Source organism: Mustela nigripes, chromosome X, assembly GCF_022355385.1.
Source record: "Mustela nigripes isolate SB6536 chromosome X, MUSNIG.SB6536, whole genome shotgun sequence".
In the NCBI taxonomy this organism is placed as follows: domain Eukaryota; kingdom Metazoa; phylum Chordata; class Mammalia; order Carnivora; family Mustelidae; genus Mustela; species Mustela nigripes.
In genome coordinates, this window is record NC_081575.1 from 77,987,897 (window position 1) to 78,007,220 (window position 19,324).

The 19,324-nt window shown below is 37.6% G+C and overlaps 1 protein-coding gene across 3 annotated transcripts in view; it reads left to right on the top strand.

The window, feature by feature from the left end:
- FAM120C (family with sequence similarity 120 member C) overlaps positions 1-19,324 on the top strand; it is a 123,081-nt gene that overhangs the window by 4,750 nt on the left and 99,007 nt on the right. For 2 of the 3 annotated variants that reach the window (XM_059386008.1, XM_059386010.1), the window contains exon 2: positions 18,049-18,295. In XM_059386008.1, the coding sequence (XP_059241991.1) occupies positions 18,049-18,295 (247 nt within the window). Of the gene's footprint in view, positions 1-4,184; positions 4,452-18,048; positions 18,296-19,324 lie in introns of those variants that run through there. The other variant, XM_059386009.1, reaches the window with a different exon arrangement.

The window sequence follows — 19,324 nt, forward strand, 5'->3', positions numbered from 1 at the left end:
GATTATAATAATTATTATTACTACTACTTGAGCACCAAGTTGTACATAAAGTACTTTTTAAATATCTCATTTATCCCTTACAAGCTTGCAAATGCACAGTATCCTTCCCATTTTTAACAGTTGAATAACTGAGGTACAAAGAGGTGAAATGATTTTTCTTTGGTCTGTATACTGCTAAGTGCTGGATAAATGTTCTTGTTCTGGGTCTGTGTTGCTCAAAGTCCCTTTCCACAATTCCACCACACTGTTTCCTTCTTTTTGTATATTCTTGTGTAAGATTGTACACTTTTATTGACCAGATAAGATGCATAAATACATGAAGAAAAACAATAAGAAGTCAACTTGTTGAGCACTTAGTTTGTGCCAGCATTGCTAAATTGTACAGTACTACCAATATAAAGCACATGAGTAAGCTAAGTGCCAAGTGAGTGAGTCACAGCAGTCTCTTCCTTTTTTGAATTTTAAGTCTCTCCCTCTGGTTCTTGCACTTACAGCATAAACAAGTAACATTTAAACAACAAAAACTTGCCTTTACTTTGTCATTCCCTTAAGCCATTATTCTTATCCCATTCTTCCCTTTTAACCATTATTCATGAACAAAGAAGACTGTATTAATTCCCATTCTCTAGCCCGTTGCCGCTTGATATCTGATGTCACCATTCTCACGCTGCCACATCCATTTCCACTCTTAACATTTTTTGGTCTTTTGAGATAATTGACACTATCGAGCCATCCTTTCCTTGAATTGCCTTCCTTGGATTTCATAATGCTGCACACTTCTCATTCTCTGTATAAGTCTCAAGTTCTTTCTCTTGTCCTAAGTTGCTCCTTCTCCTTCGCCTCCTTTCTTAAGCCTCAGTGCTCTCAAGGCTTCTGTCCTAGTCATATTCTTCTATATTCATTTCCTGAGCAATCTTACCATTATTATGGTTTTAATTATTAGCTGAATCTTGATGATTCCTGTAGCTCTTTCTCTACACCCAAACTGCCTCATGAACTTTTGACATACCTTTTCAGCTCTACTACTCAATGTGTTATAGGTCTTTTAACCTTAAAAATATTATTTTCCCTGAGGACTTGTTATATTCCCAGTATTCTCTTTTTGTTTGAACATTGTCTTTTATCTATTTCAAGCCAGAGATGATGGAGTCTTTAATTCTTTACTCTCCTGTCACTTCCCATATTCAGTTGGTTACCTGGTCCTGTCAATTCTGTCTCAGAAATGTCTCCAGCATCCAGCCAGTTCCACTCCCATTGCCTTATTCCAAGCTGCATCATTTCTTATCTGAACCATGGAAATAGCTTAACTTTTTCTCTACCATTTTCTGGACTATAGTCCCTCTTAACCATTGCTGTCAGGGATACCATCCTGAAGACTAAAGCTGACTTCGTTGTATGCTCAAAGATACCCACTGGCTGCTTTTTGCCTACTCTCCCAAGTCCATACTTCTCAGCATGGCAGACAGGGCCTTTTACAGTCTGATTCCAAACTCTGTCCAGTTTTATTTGGTGCTTACCTCTGCCCACACCTGTTCCAGCCATTGGAGTGTCCCAACCATCCTCAACTTTTTAGTTTCCTAGGCTTACGGTGTGCTCACCTAGTGCTTTGCCTATGTTACTCTCACCCTTACATAGAAAATTCTTGCAGATTGTTTAAAAATTATCACTATGCATCTTTCCCAGCCAACATGAATGATATGCTGCCCAAATGTTCTTTAACCTCTCATTTTTTCTCTTTCATAGTATTTTCATATCACATGTAATTCTTTCTTTTTTTTCCCATGTGGTACATTACATCCCCAAAACTTACTTATTTTATAACCTAGAGTTTGTATATAATTCTTTTTTAATTGAATTCCAAGAGGGCAGGGATTTGCTTCCAGGGCTTGACACATTGTATATAATAATGGTTTTTGGGAGAGAGTGAGATTGTAGTTGATTGACTGACTACTGAGAGCTTTAAAGGTCAGATAAGGAAGAATTTAGAATCAGTGTTTCATGATGTTATATATTAATTCCATGTAAGTCAACTTAAATTCCAAATGGAATTACAAAACTCTGTTAACTAAGTTTGGTAGCTGCTTAGCAATATATTTATAGAATAAAGTCCCTCTTGGTGGTAGTAATAATGGCAACCACATGGGCTGGATACCTTCTATAGATTCATTATGCCATTTAATCCTCATAACCACCACTCAGGATATGTATTAATCTCCATCTTTATGGCTAAAATAAAAACAGACTCAGCATAGCTACTGGCCTGAGGTTGCATTGCTAGAACATGATTGAGCCAAGATACAAACCTAAATATTTTTGACACCAAAATCCTTCATCTTTAACATACTGTAAAACCGTATAGGTGCATTTTAAATTAAACTTTTTCAGAACATGTTTCTTATATTTAGTTTCCTATATTTAGTAGCATAATGGCTAAGAGCATAGAACTTGGAACCAGACTGTGTGGGTCTAAATCCTTGTTCTTCTATCTACTAGGTATGTAAACTTAAGCAAGTCAACCTCTCTGTGCCTTCGTTTCCTCATCTGGAAGATAAGGGTAGTAATAGTACCTGCATCACACACTTCGTTTTAAGTCTTAAATGATTTAACATTAGTGCTCATAACATTACCTGGCACATAGTAAACACTATATAAATGCCAGCAGCTATTCGCACAAAGTATCTTATATGCCAATTAAGTTGAACAAGTTTCATTTTACTTTCATGCTTTAAGATTAACATGGCATGGCATGCAGGGTCCTTCATGATCTGCCTGCCATTCTCTGGCGTCATTTCACCGCATTGGTCTTACCAGGACAGTGAGTGGTTTTCACTTCAAGTAACACTTTTTGAGCATCTACTTTGTGGGAGACCCTGTATCTAAGTACTATGAACAATGGAATTCATTCAGTCAACGAGTATTTATTGGGCTTCTGCTGTATGCCAGGCACAGTTCAAGATTGTGAAGATAAAGTAGTGAACAAAATGGATTTGTGATCTTATGAACTTTACATTCTAATGGGGAGGATAAACAATAAACAAGATAAAAAGAATACATAGTGTTTTAGGTAGTATAGTAAGTGCTATGGAGGAAAATGAAACAGGGAAGTGAGATAAGGAAGTGTTGATGTCAGGGAGATTCTCTCTCTGTCTCTCTCCAGGACAGTGTTGTCTGGTAGGGGAGACAAGTGCAAAAATATAGTATGAGCCCTTAGGATCATTTCTCTGACCCTTGTCATAGGCCCAGTAACATGGTCAATGGAAGTGGCAGAAACAGGATATGCATACCAGACAGCAAAACCCTTGCCCTTTTACCTGTACCATGAGGGAAATTAGAAAGGTTATGGCAAAGATGGCAGACTGGCAGCTGATAGGCCTACATATTTCTTAAAAGAACTTCATTGATTTTTGTTGACCAGTAGTGTTTATCAGAATCTGAAATCAAGCAGCAGGTTTGGACTGAATATTAAGACATCATCTAGTCGAATAATTTTTCACTTCCCTCTATTTAACTTGTATTATATGAATACATTTCTTTTTTAAAAAATGAGAATTTGTTGCCAGTATTTTAAAAATTGTGAAATGTTACAGAAAAGTCTGACTTTCCAACCACTTGTGAAATATCAGATCCTTTGGCAACATTGATTGCACCCTTTTGTTTAGCCACATGGTCTTCATTTATTGGAATCTCTACTGTTCCATGGTGTCTCCCTGACACAGTGACCAAGTGCCTCTTGCCATTCATGATAGCAAACTTCTAACAATGGCTCCCAATGTTCCCCACCTCCTGGTATTCACATTCTTGTGTTATCACCCCCTATTCCTTGTGCGTGTGCTGGACCTAATGACCTGTTTCTTAAAAAAAAAACAAATTATTGAAGACAGAGAGCATGAGCGGGGTGGGGGGTGGAACATAGGGAGGGGGGGAAGCAGACTCCCCACAGAGCAGGGAGCCCAATGTGGGGCTCCTTCCCAGGACCCTGGGATCATGACCTGAGTTGAAGGCAGATGCTTAACTGACTAAGCCACCCAGGCGCCCCCCTAGTGACTAGTTTCTAATGAGCAGACTGAAGCAGTGATCAGATGTCACTTTCAAGATGAGGTTATAAAAAAAAACCTGTGACTTCCATCTTGTTTGCACTCTCTTTTTCTCTCTCTGGCTTTTCTTGCTTGATCACTCTGATGAAGCAAGCTGCCATGTTGTGAACTGCCCTATGGAGAGGCCCACATGACAAGAAACTGAGGGCAGCCTCCAACTAACAGCCAGTGAGGAACTGAGGCCCTCAGTCCAACAACCTGCAAGAAACTGAATCCTGCCAACAGCCAAGTGAATGAGCTTGGAAGCGGATCTTCCCCAGTTGAGCCTTGAGATGACTGCAGACCTGCTAATACCCAGATTGCAGCCTGAGCCAGAGGACCCAGTTAAGCCATGCCCACAGATACTATGAGATAATAAATGTTTTATTAAGCCACTAAGTTTTGGGGGTAATTTGTTACATAGATAATGAAAACACCATTGATTGCTGTGCTTGTACTTTTTTATAGTAGTTTTGGTAAGCATGAAATATTTATTGTACCCACATCTATGAAAATTGACAAAAAAATATACAAGAAGGTCACATATTTAAAAATCATAATTTTTTCTTCTAATTCAGTGACAAGGGATTTGTGCTCTAGTGAAAAGAGCAAATGAGTTGAAGTCCAGAGACTTGGATTCAGGTCATTAGTTGGATCTTGGGTAATTTATTATTTCATTTTGAAGATCTTCATTTATAAAATGGATAAGGAAGTAATACCATGTTTCCCAGGACAGTCAAGAAAACTACTGGGTATAATGTATGGGAACATACTATACATATGTGTTAGTTTGTATTAATTTCAGTCCCTCCTGTGTTCCCATAGTACTCTTTACATATTTCCATTGGCTTATACTGTAATACATTGTGATTATCTGTTATGTGCAGGTGACTTGATGGAAGGGACCATATTTCATTCATCTTTGCATCTCCTTACACAGTATTTGGACACATACCAAGCTGCAAAAAGCATTGGTTGAAAGAATGAAGGGTTGTTTTGTTAGATAACTAATGAAATTTTTAAAACAATGCTTCAAATTCTTAACCAAGGTATCTTTCAAATTTGGAAAACTTCCTTTTGCCAGTTTGCACATAGGCAGGCATGTCTATAAGAAGGACAATTTTTACAGATAAATCTTCATATAAGGTCACTATGTAAGGCTTAAATTTGGTCTATCGAATATTTCTTAGCACACCCAAAGCATCTGAACCAGATCTATAAGAACAGACCAGTCCATCTTCTAGGCACTCTTACATCACAAAGAATACACTTAAGTCTACATATATTTTATGCCCTAAGGCAAGAAGCAGTCATTGGGCTCAAGGCATCGTCTTTTCTCTCTCTTTCTCTCTCTGCCTCTGTCTCTCTCAAATCAAAAAGCTGACAGTATCAACTGAAGAAGGTCACATATTCCTCTATATTATATCTAAATAAAATATGTGTTGAAATACTGCAGTTTAAGAGACCATTTCAAAATAAACCATTGTAAGAAGCATGACTAGTATAAAAATGAGGAGTCCTGAAACAAAAAGAGGTTTTAAGAGGGCTTGGAATTTCAATAGACTGTGTTTTGGAATAAAAACAGAACAAGTGATACTGTTATGAATTGCATTTATATAGTGAATGAAGAATTTGCCAGGGCTTGAAAGTCTTTCATAGGTGGTGGTTTAAGAAAAAAGTTGTCTTGTTGAGTACAGCAGAAATTACATCATAAGCAGTCATTTGTAAAGATAGGAAATACTGTTGCTCAGGATGTTAAAGATTGGTGGCTGAACACTTTTAGGACAAATTGGGTCAAGAAGTTTTATGAAGTTTTAAATTGCAGCTAGTTACAAGAGATCTAAACACTACCCAAATACCTATACACTTAACTATGTGCCTAGCCAGTAATTCTCAAAGTTTGGTCCCTGACCAACAGTACTGTATCACCTGGAAACTGGAAATGCAGATTCTCGGGCCCTGGTTTAGACCTATTGAGTCAGAAACTGAATATGGGGCTTGTCAGTCTGTTTTAACAAGCCCTCTAGCTGATTTTGATGCACCATAAAGTTTGAGAACAACTGCACCTAGATAAAATTTATGTGTTAAGAATTTTGGTGGAATCTGACTCTTTTGGACTTGGAGTCTATTACGAGTACATTCAGAAAAACCTGGATTTTGTGTGTTGAGGAAAGTCTTGAAATTTTTAGTATAGGTTGGTCAAAATTATAACTACAGATAGTGCTTCTGCAAATAGTAGTGTTAATCTTGGGCTCAGAATACTTTAATCTGAAGCAGAAATACTTTATAAGGACTTAAAGCTTTTCATTGTGTCACTTCTTAGGGATTCAGTTTTCGTGTGGAAATGTTCAAAATGAATCATGTCAGGATCTAGTGGTTAACATTATGGTTTACACCAAACACAGTTGAATACTTTGATTTATTAGATGCTAGACGTTATAGAAATCTAACCTATTATATATAGGTTGGCTTAGTTGAGGTATGGTAGCAAGATACTGGAAAAAAAGGCAGGGCAGTGGGGACTTGTTTGGCATCCAAAGGCCATTCAGTACATTAGCAAAGATTGAAATAAAATATTTGATCTGTTTGGTTGACATTGCAACTCATCTAGGCACTCTGGATAAAAGCAGATTTATTCAAAAGTTGCTTCACAAATGCATGGTTGTATTTGCTCATTCCTAGCAAAATTATGCCTTTGGGAAACTCATTTGGCGGGTGATAAACTGGCTTCTTTACTGTGCTGAAATTCATTTCCAAGAAATGAAAGTGATGGCCTGAACTAGATCCCCAAAATTGCGGAAGTGTCTTTTACATTCCAGGAAAGGCTCTCTCTGGTATTATATTTTATGAAAAGGAACTAATATTGTTCAGTTAGCCTTTCTCAGTTAATGTTCATGGTGTGAAAGAAGAGCTGCAATAGTGATACTGAATTACTGTACGATGGTACTGAAAATGAAGCACAATATCTTTGGAATACCAGAATTCTACAAGTATCTTGGGAGTTGTTACCCTAAATATATAAAAAAAAGCACTGTGTAAAATGTCTGTTAAGAAATGCCTGCATTTCTAAACAGCTGTTTTCTATTATGAAATAGGGTAAAATTAATCATTCCCAATGAAGGGACCAAAGGCTAAATTCTTTACTACACATCTTAACACAAAAATATAAGACCTAATATTGACCTCTTAGTGTGTAAGAAAGGCATTAGACCTGTTGCAAGTTAAAGGAGAATAAATCACACACACACAAATGTAATAATGAACTTTTTCTATTTTTGTAACAGGCTTTCTGATTTCTCATTCGTTAAAATTTGCTTTGGGCAGAACAGGTAGCCTATTTCTCAGGACCTACAGAGAGTAGTACACACCATAGGCTTCATCTCTGCAAAATAAACAGACTATAATTTATTTTATAACCATTTTTTCTGATCTTACATGCAAGGTATTTTATATAATCTCTAAGTCTTTTTTATTTAAATTCAATTAGCCAACTTAGAGTACATCATTAAGTTTCATATGTAGTGTTCAATAATTTATGAGTAGTAATTTCCAAGTCTTAAAATCAGGAATTTGCAAAATCTCGACTTTATAGATGAAGAAGCTAAGTGACTTGCCCATGACTTACCCATCACTGGAATTTAAGCAAAGGTCCACTAGATACTGAAATTCCTGCTATATCTTCCAATGGTAGAAGTTACTCTCAAAGTAGTCTCTAGCCCCCAATTGAACCACATAGCTTCATAGTAATTGAGGTTACTAAAATTGGGTATTTGCAAATTAAAACTAGTACCTTAATAGCCTTTACCAACATTGGATCAGTGTTCTATCTCTCGTCTGAAGGAGATATTTAATGGCAAAGATTATACAATGCATGTGTATGTAGATAGTTGAGATTCCTGTAGTCAGGAGAGAAGGCCAATTTGTTGATGTTGCCTTAAATTGGTTTTTCTTTTTTTAATTGCTGCTGTTCTTACTTTTGAGTTCTATATTCTTTAGCTTCATGACTCTCAGTTTGGTCTCTTACCAGTTGCTGGGCTACACAGTATGTAGTGATGAAAATTTGTTTCAGTAGTAGTTTTGGTCTCCATTTTTTTCAGTAGTTAGACTCCAAGGCACAAAGGCCTTGCAGCTGAAATGTAAACTGTCCATATTTCTATTGCTAAAGTGAACTTAAACATAATCCACTCCTCTCCTTGACTTACAAAGTGAAATGAGACATTAAACTTTTCTCAGAGAGTTGTTTTCCCTTGAGTTTTATAAATAAAAGTGTTGCATCCTCTGGATAGCATTGCCTCATTGACTGTTTAAGTCCCTTTCCTCTATGTTTCCATGGCATCCTGTGGTAATAACTTCTTTTTTTTTTAAGATTTTATTTATTTATTTGACAGACAGAAATCACAAGTAGGCAGAGAGGTAGGCAGAGAGAGAGGAGGAAGCCGGCTCCCTGCAGAGCAGAGAGCCCAATGTGGGGCTCGATCCCAGGACCCCGGGATCATGACCTGAGCCGAAGGCAGAGGCCTTAACCCACTGAGCCACCCAGGCGCCCCAACTTGTTAACATGTATGTTAAGTGTCTTACTCTGTGCCGTCTGCATCCTGGCACTTAGAAGGTCTTCAATTCGTATTTGTTGTACTGAAGAGTGAGAATCTCAACTCTTACTTTCTTTAAAGTTCAAGTGTGCTTCTTTTCTAAGTATTTTGGGTATGTTGTTTAAACTCACCTAAATCATTTTAGTCTCTTGAAAAATTGCAAGGTTAACAAATAACTGAATCAGTTTGAGCCAGGAACTGGAAGTCAGTCTGCTTACAGGTGGTAGCAGTCATCACACATGGAAATGGAGCCAGGGTACTCAGCTATTCTGAGGAGCATTGTGGCTAGAAGGCGTCTTCCTTTCCCTGGTCAGGATTTAGTTGCCATCAGATAACTCTAGATATTTTGCGAAAAAATAAATTGCCATGCGGTGTGATCTGACTAGAGAGCACTGTTTCTTCAACTTGCCTCATCATGACAATCATCTGGGGTTCTTGAAAGTAACCTAAGTGTTCATTGTTGGATGAATGAATAGAGAAAATATGGTTTATTCAGACAGTAGAATAGTATTCAGCCTTACAAAAGGAAATCCTGCCATTTGGGACAACATGGATAACCTGGAGGACATCATGCTAAGTGAAATAAGCCAGACACAGAAGGACAAGTCCTTCATGATACCACTTATATGAGGAATCTAAAATTGTCACTCACAGAAGCAGAGAGTAGAATGGTGGTGGCCAGGAGCTGTCAGGAAGGACTATTGGGGAAGTATTAGTCAAAGGGTGCAAAGTTTTGGTTATAGAAGACAAATGAATCCTAGAGATCTATATAGCATAGTGCTCATGATTAATAAGTTACTTAGAACTTTGCTAAGACAATAAATTTTATTTTAAGTGCTTTTATCACAAAAAATAAGAGGGCAGGAAGAAACTTCTGGAGGTTATGGGTATGTTTATGGCATAGACATGATGATTCTTATTTCTAAACTTGAATTATATACATTAATTATGTACAGCTATTTGTATGTCAATCATACCTCAATAAAATGGTCTAAGAAATATATTCCCAGCCTAGCCCTAGATCTTCTTAATCATACTTCTCAGAGAAGAGACCTGAAATAATTATTACCTTTAGTGAATGGGGGCATAAGGACTACAGGCATACCTCATTTTATTTGCCCTTTGCTTTATTGCATTTCAGACACTGCATTTTTTTTTTTTTTTTTTACAAATTGGAGATTTCTGACAACCCTGCATCAAGTCTGTTGGTACCATTTTTCCAACAGCCTTTGCTGAATCAAGCCATCTCCAACATCCCCTTAAGTCAAAGCCTAATCCAGAGGAAGACCCTAACTCTCCTTAATTCTAAGAAGCTACAGAAGAAAAGTTTGAAGCTAGTAGAGGTTGGTTCGTAATGTTTAAGGAAAGAATTCATCTCCAGAACATAAAACTATATGGTAAAGCAGCAAGTGCTGATGTAGAAGCTGCAGCAAGTCATCCAGAAGATCTAGCTAAGGTATTCCATGAAGGAGGCTACATTAAACAGGTTTTCCATGTAGGTGAAATATCCTTCTATTGGAAAAACATGCCATCCAGGACTTTCATAGCTAGAGAGGACAAGTCAATGCCTGGCTTCAAATCTACAAAGGACAGGCTAACTTGTTAGGGGCAAATGTGGCTGGTAACTTTAAGGTGAAGCCAGTGCTCATTTACCATTCTGAAAATCCTAGGGCCTTTAAGAATTATGGTAAATATACTTTGCCTGTGCTCTATAAATGGCAGAACAAAGCCTGGATGACACCATATCTGTTTACAACACGGTTCACTGACTATTTTAAGCCCATAGGTGAGACCTACTGCTCAGAAAAAGAATCCTTTCAAAATATAATGGCCCATTGACGGTGTACCTGGTTACCCAGGAGCTCTGATGGAGATATACACCAAATTAATGTTGTTTTCATGCTTTCTAACACAGCACCCATTCTGCAGCCCATGAATTAAAGAATAATTTCAATTTTCAAGTCTTGTTATTTAAGAAATTTTGTAAGGCTATAGCTGCCATAGGTAGTGATTCCTCTGATCGATCTGGGCAGAGTAAACTGATAATCTCCTGGGAAGAATTGACATCTAGGATATTAGATGCCATCTGGAATACTAAATGCCTTTAAGAATATTCATGATTCATGGGCAGAAGCCAACATAACAACATTATTGAGAGTTCAGAATAAGTTGATTCCAACCCTCATGGATGACTTTGAGGTGTTCAAAATCAACAGAGGAAGTACTTTGCAGATATGGTAGAAAAAGCAAGAGAACTGAAATTAGAGGTGAAACCTGAAGGTGTGACTAAATTGCTGCAATCTCATAATAAAATGAACGGGTGAGGAGTTCTCTCTTATAGATGAGCACAGAAAGTAGTTTCTTGAGATGGAATGTGCTCCTGGTGAAGATGCTGGGAAGATTGTTGCAATAACAACAAGTGGTTTAGAATATTACATAAACTTAGTTGATAAGCAGTGGCAGGATTTGAGGGATTGACTCCACTTTTGAAAGAAATTTTACTATGGGTGAAATGCTATCTAATGGCACCAGGTGCTACAGAGAAATATTCCTGAAAGGAAGAGTCAATCTGTGTGACAAACTTCATTACTGTCTTTTTAGAAATTGCCACAGCCACTCCAGCCTTCAGCATCCACCACCCTGATCAGCCAGCAGCCATGAACATCAAGGGAAAACCCTGCTCCACCAAAATGATTATGACTTGTAGCTCAGATGATTGTTAGTATTTTTTAACAATAAAGGATTTTTAAACTAAGGAATATACTTGGGGACATAATGCTGTTGCATACTTAATAGACTACAGTATAGTGTAAACATAACTTACATGCACTGGGAAACCAAAAAGTTCATTTGGCTTGCTTTATTGAGATACTTGCTTTATTGCAGTGTGCTGGAACTGAACCCACAATATCTCTGATGCATCCCTGTATTACTTTTCATCATATACCTTTCTGTATTTTTTATTTTTTTGATCTGGAGTATATTCTTTTATTCAGTTGTAATTTATCTTTTGTATTAAGTATTGCAATTCACATTATAAAAATTCAAAAGGTACAAAAGGATATTTGATAAAATCTCCCTTTCACCCCTGTACATAGTCACTAGATTCTTTTCTCCAGAGTTGACCAATATAATCCGTTGTGTATTTTTCCAGTTATTATGCCTATGAGAGCAAATACTTAAAACTACTTGCTACACACACCATAAATATACATTTCAAAAAATAGTAGCATACTATACATAATTTGTATTTTACTTTTCTATTTACTATATCATGATTTTTCCATGTGAGTACATAAAAGTTTTGTGTTTATATTTTATGGTTCCACCTTATTCTGTTGTATGGTTATGTAATAACTTATATAACTAGTCTCTTATTGATGGGCAGTTAGATTTTTTCCAGTTTTCAGCTATTATAATAATACTATAACAAATACTTATACAGTTGCAGTGCTCTTGCCAATACCTAAGCACTTGTGTTGTTCCAAGTACTTTACATATCTAAAAGATCAATCCATAGAAGCAAAATTACTGGGTCAAAGGATATGTGCATTTGTAATTTTGACAGATCTTGCCAAATTTTTCTCCATAGAGATTATACCATTTACATGCCTACCTTCAATATTTGTGTGTGCCTGTTTCCCTTACCAGTATAATATTTGGTAATGTTATAGTTGAAATACCATCTTTCAGTATTGTTTTAATTTTCCCTTAACACAAGTGAATTTGATCATTTTCTTATATGCTTACAATCAATTTGTTTTTTCATTTTTTTGTGTGTGAACTGTTTTCTTGTGTTGTTAGGTTTTTTCTTTTCTATTAGAGAAATTAACCCTCTATGCAGGGTTTTTTGCAGTTTGTCAATTGTCTTTTGAGTTTACTTACTTTGGCTTTTCCCAAACAATGTTTTATTTTAATAATGTTTTATTTTATGTTTTATTTTTAATAATGTTTTATTTTATTTTATTTTATTTATTATTATTTTTTAAAGATTTTATTTATTTATTTGTCAGAGAGAGAGCGAGAGCGAGCACAGGCAGACAGAGTGGCAGGCAGAGTCAGAGGGAGAAGCAGGCTCCCCGAAGAGCAAGGAGCCCGATGTGGGACTCGATCCCAGGACGCTGGGATCATGACCTGAGCCGAAGGCAGCTGCTTAACCAGCTGAGCCACCCAGGCGTCCCTGTTTTATTTTTAAGGATTGATCTTCCTCTTTACTCTTACTGGGTTTTCTCTTACACATAAATTTTCCTCACTGTGAAATTATATTTTTAAAAATCCCCATGAAATCTAATATTATTTTTATGGTTATCCTAGTTAAAATGTGAGGAATGGATCTGTCTTATTGTTCTCAAACGAATGTCCAGTTATCTCAACACCATCTGTAGAATAATCCATATTATCTTTGTAATTTAAAAAGTGAGTTATGGTTTTTGCAATAGGTAAATGGCATTTAATAAAGGCAGGGGCAACTGTTAAAATTAAGATACTTAGAAGCCATATCAACCAAGTACAGCATGTGGACCTTATTGGGATCCTGATTTGAACAAGCCAGCTGTCAAAAGACATTTTTAAGGTAATCTTGGAAAATAGAGTAGGAACTGGATATTAAGATATTAAAAAACTTGTTAATTTTGGTGAGATGATAGTTTTTTTTTTTAAAGATTTTATTTATTTTATTTGACAGAGAGAGAGATCACAAGTAGGCAGAGAGGCAGGCAGAGACAGAGGGGGAAGCAGGCTCCCTGCTGAGCAGAGGGCCCGATGCAGGGCTCGATCCCAGGACACCGAGATCATGACCTGAGCCAGAGGCAGCGGCTTTAATCCACTGAGCCATCCAGGCGCCCCTGGTGAGATGATAGTTTTGTGTGTTCTTTTTTAACTCTTCATCTGTTACAGATAAAGAAAGAAGTATGTATAGGTGATTTGGTATCTGGAATTTGCTTGAAAGTATGCCAGAAATGACCAACAATCATACGAAAAGATGTTCAGCATCATTAACTATCAGAGAAATGCAAATGAAAATGAGATATCACCTCATACTCATTAGGATTGCTACTATAAAAAAGAAAGGAAAAGAAGTTTTGGTGAGGTTGTGGAGAGGTTAGAACCTTGTGCATTGTTGGTGGGAATATAAAATCAAGCAACCTCTATGGAAAGCAATATGGAAGTTCTTTTTAAAAATTAAAAATGAAACTACTATGTGATTCAGCAATTCCACTTCTGAGTATTTACCCAAAAGAACTGAAAACAGGATTTTGTTTTGTTTTTTTTTTTTTTTAAGATTTATTTATTTATTTATTTGACAGAGAGAGAGACAGTGAGAGAGGGAACACGAGCAGGAGGAGTGGGGGAGGGAGAAGCAGGCTTCCCACTGAGAAGGGAGCCCCATGTGGGGCTTGATCCCAGGACCCCGGAATCATGACCTGAGCCGAAGGCAGATAGATGCTTAATCACTGAGCCACCGAGGCACCCCTGAAAATAGGATTTTGAAGAGATATTTTTCACATCTATGTTTACAGCAGTGTTAGTCATAATAGCCAAGAAGTGGAAGTAACCCATAAGTCCATTGATTAACAGAGGAAGAAATTGTGGTGTGTACATAGAATGGAAAATTATTCAGCCTTAAAAAGAAAGCCTGTCACATACTACAGTGTGAATGAATTTGAAGGACATTATGTTGAGTGAAAAAAGTCAGTCATAAAAAGACAAGTATTGTATGATTCCACTTATATGAGGTATCTAAAGTAGTTAAATTCGTAGAAACTGGAAGGGTGGTTGCCAGGAGCTGGGGGAGAGGTGAAAATCAGGAGTTGTTTAATGGGTAGAGAGTTTCAGATTTGCAAGATTAAAAAGTTTTGGAGATGTGTTTCACAACAGTGTTATTAAATCTAACACTATTGAACTATACACTTAAAAATGGTTCAGATGGTGAATTTTATGTGTTTTTTTTTTTTAGTCATGACTTAAAAAGTGCATTTAAAGATGCCAGAAAACGGATGCCTGAGTGGTTCAGTTGGTTGGGCGGCTGCCTTCGGCTCAGGTCATGATCCCAGCAGCCTGGGATGGAGTCCCACATTGGGATCCTTGCTTGGCAGGGAGCCTGCCTCTCCCTCTGCCTCTGCCTGCCACTCTGCCTGTGCTTGCTCACTCTCTCTCCCTCCCTATCTCTCTCTGACAAAAAAATAAATAAAATCTTTAAAAAAAATTAAAATGCCAGAACAAAAGGGCAGCATAGTAGATGAAACAATGACTTAACATTGATAGTGGTTGAAACAGGATAATGGTATCATAGAGATTCGTTATGGTATTTCCTTTACCTTTGTGTGTTTAAAATTTTCCATACATTTTAAAAGTGAGATTTAGGGAGCATGGGCTGAATTTGAATTCTAGTTCTGCTTTTTAATAATTGGAATATAATTCACGTAATACCATAAAATTTACCATTTTTTAAAAAGATTTACTTAAGAAACAAAAAGATTTACTTAGAGAAAATGCACAGTTGAGTGAGAGGAGAGGGAGAGGGAGAGAAAGAATCCTTAAGCAGACTTCCACTGAGTGCAGAGCCTGACTCAGGGCTTGATCCCAGGATCCTGAGGTCATGACCTGAGCTGAAATCGAGAGTCTGCCACTCAACCAATTGAGACACTCAGGCACCCCAAAATTTACCATTTTTAAGGTGTATAAGTTGTAGTCACAGAGTTGTGCAGCTATGATCACTGTCTAATTCCAGAACATTTTTAACACCCCAAAAGGAAACTCAGTACCTTCTAGCAGTCATTCTTCATTTCCCTTTTCCCTCAGTCCCTAGAAACCACTAATCTATTTTTCCCTCTCAGTGGATTTTTCTATTCTGGAAAATTCATATAAAAGGAATCGTATAATATGTGGCCTTTTTGTCTGGCTTCTTGCACTCGATATTGTTTTTAAGTTCATTGATGTTGTAGCATGAATCAGTACTTCATTGTTTTTTATAGCTAAATAATATTCCCTTGTATGGTTATGCAATACTTTGTTTAACCATTTTTTCTGTCGATGGACATTTGGAATGCTCCGTGGCCCTGAGCAAGGCACGTTGCTTCTCTGAGCCTCAGTTTCCTCATCTGTAAGATGGGACTTGTAACACCTACTTGGTCTGATTGTGATGAAGAGATGGAAGGTACCATACCTAGCACTACTCCTGGTACGGATGAATGCTCAATGAGTGACTTGTATGAGAGGTCTGCTGGAACAAACTAGCACCAGTAGACAGCATAAACTGTACTCCTACTCTGACTCAATTGGAGTTCATCATAACTCTAGGTGTAAATATGTTGCCGCACAAAGTAAGGATTTTTGGTTCCTTTGCTTGGAAAACAAACATGTACACACATTGTGTGCTATCTGCTTATCAGTGACCCTCCCCTTGTGGACTTAATGTGTGACATGACTATCTGCTGTGACTAGTCTCTTCCCATAGCCTAGCAGAAGCTTAATGCATTGAAACTCCAGTCAGGCTGCAGAAAACTACCATTATTTTGTAATTATTTATTTATTTTTAATTTCTTTTCAGCATAACAGTATTCATTGTTTTTGCACCACACCCAGTGCTCCATGCAATCCGTGCCCTCTCTAATACCCACCACCTGGTTCCCCCAACCTCCCATACCCCACCCCTCCAAAACCCTCAGATTGTTTTTCAGAGTCCATAGTCTCTCATGATTCACCTCCCCTTCCAATTTCCCCCAACTCCCTTCTCCTCTCTAACTCCCCATGTCCTCCATGCTATTTGTTATGCTCCACAAATACGTGAAACCATATGATAATTGACTCTCTCTGCTTGAGTTATTTCACTCAGCATAATCTCTTCCAGTCCCGTCCATGTTGCAACAAAAGTTGGGTATTCATCCTTTCTGATGGAGGCATAATACTTCATAGTGTATATGGACCACATCTTCCTTATCCATTATTTTTTAATTTAAGTGAAAATAAAATAGGTTAGTTGAGTCAGCAAAAATATTTATGTCCATAGGTTCTAGAGCCAAAATCCAGGCTTTGTTCCTTCTGGCCATGCGACCTTAGGAATAGCAATATAAAAATGGAGCTGATAATAATAGATATGGCCTTATAAGATTGAATATTAAATGAGTTAATGAATGCAGAGTACTTGGAATGCTGCTTAGCACATAGTATGTATTCAGTATCTGTTAACCATTATTATTCATATTGTAATGCTCCAGGTTTTATGTTGGAATCAGGAATAAGGAGATAAATTAAGTCTCTGTAGTCAAGGAAGTTAGCAAGGTATAGCCAGTATGCAGATTATCTCAGTATGTTCTAAGTGCAGGGATAGAGGCATACAACGGAAGGGCATTTAAGCGTCTGCCTCTGTTACATGAAATATAATGTTCCCTAGGAAGAAGCCTGGTACTGTAGAAATAAGTGCATTCCAGATTCAGAACAGCCTGAGTTTGAATCCTGTGTACTCTCATTCATTATGCAGCTTTAGGGGCAGCCAACCTCTCATAGACTTAGTTTTCCCATTTCCAAAATGGGATGACGTTTCTGACCTCTACCTGCTGGAAGTTCTCTGTGGTCTAAGATGTTCCTAAGAAAGCAAGCAAGGATTTTTTAGATTTATTTATTTATTTTAGAGAGACAGTGCAGCAACCCCCCACCAACCCCGGTGAGTTGGGGGAGGGGCAGAGGGCGAGACTTTTCAAGCAGACTCCCTACTGAGCATGGAGTCCAACCTGGAGCTCCATCTCACCATCCATGAGATCATGACCTGAGCCAAGAGTCAGAGGCTTAAACAACTGAGCCACCCAGGTATCCACAAGCAAGGATTTTTTTGACAGGTGTTAGATTTAAAAAAAAAAAAATGAACTTAGAATCAGATTCTAACTATGTTAATTTAACCTGTGTCTATTTCTACATGTACGTTTTTTCATCCATACCTAACTTATTCTTGGTTGTTCTGACAATGAGATAATGTAGGTAAGGTATATGTGGCATATAGAAGGCATATAGAAGGTGATGAGCAATAAATAATAGCTTTATTATCTTTCTAACCAAGATTTCTTCTGTTACTGTGTGCAGCAGAAACTTAAGTAATATATACCATGTTAAGTTCAGTATTCTCTTGAAATGCCTCACACCACAGTTTCATGAAAGCACTGGGCATCTCAATGAAAACATAGATAATACTATCTTTGTTTATAGTAGGAATAATCAAGTTTGAATCTGGGAGACACTTTTGTTGTTGTTGAGTATTGTGTTGAGCAATGATCTTAGATCTCAAGAGTGATCTTAAATTTCAACTACAAAAGTCTGTTTCTAACTTTCTGGACTCTAACCGAATAATAGTCAGTTTCTGTTACATGACATGTTCCTCTCTTCTTCCCTCCTAGGTCTTTCAGAGCCTTGAAGATCACCATTTGGAAGTGGTGGCTTTTTTCAGGGAAAATGGCTTCCATGGCCTTCTTGCCCATGATTCCGAGTATGCTCTCTACAATATTCCTTCTTACTACAGTTCCCATGCTCTGAAGCTGAGCTGGAATGGGAAGAATCTCACTACCAATCAGTTCCTGATGCAGGAGGTAGCCAAGCAGCTGGGCTTGAAGCGAATGAATTTTCCCATATTTGCTGCACTGCTAGGTAGGTATCCAAGAACGGGCTCTGATTGGTGAAGTTTCCTGTTCCAGTGTTAAGACACAAAGATCAGCAATTTAGCCTGTCATAATTGAATTTATCTTTTTAAAGTCCACATGCTAAACACTCTACTGGGGAAAACCCAGCAGGCTTTTGGGCTTCTTATTAGAAACTCAGCATGTTTGTCTTATGAATTTAATATAGGACATCGTAGAAAATTATTTTGATTTTTGTAAAACTTTTTTTCTTAAATTCCATAACATTTTATACAGAGTACTGTCTTAGGCCAAATGTTTTACTAGCCCCAGATAGTTTTGGTTCCCTATTCAGAGCATTAGCATTTCTTTCCTGCTGTCTCAGTTTAGATGAAGAACACAATTTGTTGTATATGTTTTTTCTTTTTCTCTTGTGCTAACATTGTATTATAAGAATTTCCAAACACACAGCAAAATTAAAAGAATTTGGTAGTGAAAATCCTATATATCCTGTATCTACCACCTACATTCTGCCATTAACATTTTCCTATACTTGCTTTATCATATATGTGTCCATTCTAGCCATCCATCAATTTATCTTTTAAAGATGCATTCAGAAGTAAACTCCAGGGGTGCCTGGGTGGCTCAGTGGGTTAAAGCCTCTGCCTTCAGCTCAGGTCATGATCCCAGGGTCCTGGGATCGAGCCCCGCATCGGGCTCTCTGCTCAGCAGGGAGCCTGCTTCCTCCTCTCTCTGCCTGTCTCTCTGCCTACCTGTGATCTCTGTCTGTCAAATAAATAAATAAAATCTTAAAAAAAAAGTAAACTCCAGAGAGTTGGTTGTTGTTTTTTTTTAAGATTTCTCTATTTGAGAGAGAGAGAAAAGGCAGGTGGGGGAGGGGAGAATCTTTTTTTTTTTTAAGATTTTATTTATTTGACAGACAGAGATCACAAGTAGGCAGAGAGGCAGGCAGAGAGAGAGGAAGAAGCAGGCTCTCTGCGGAGCAGAGAGCTCGATGCGGGGCTCGATCCCAGGACCCTGGGCTTGTGACCTGAGCTGA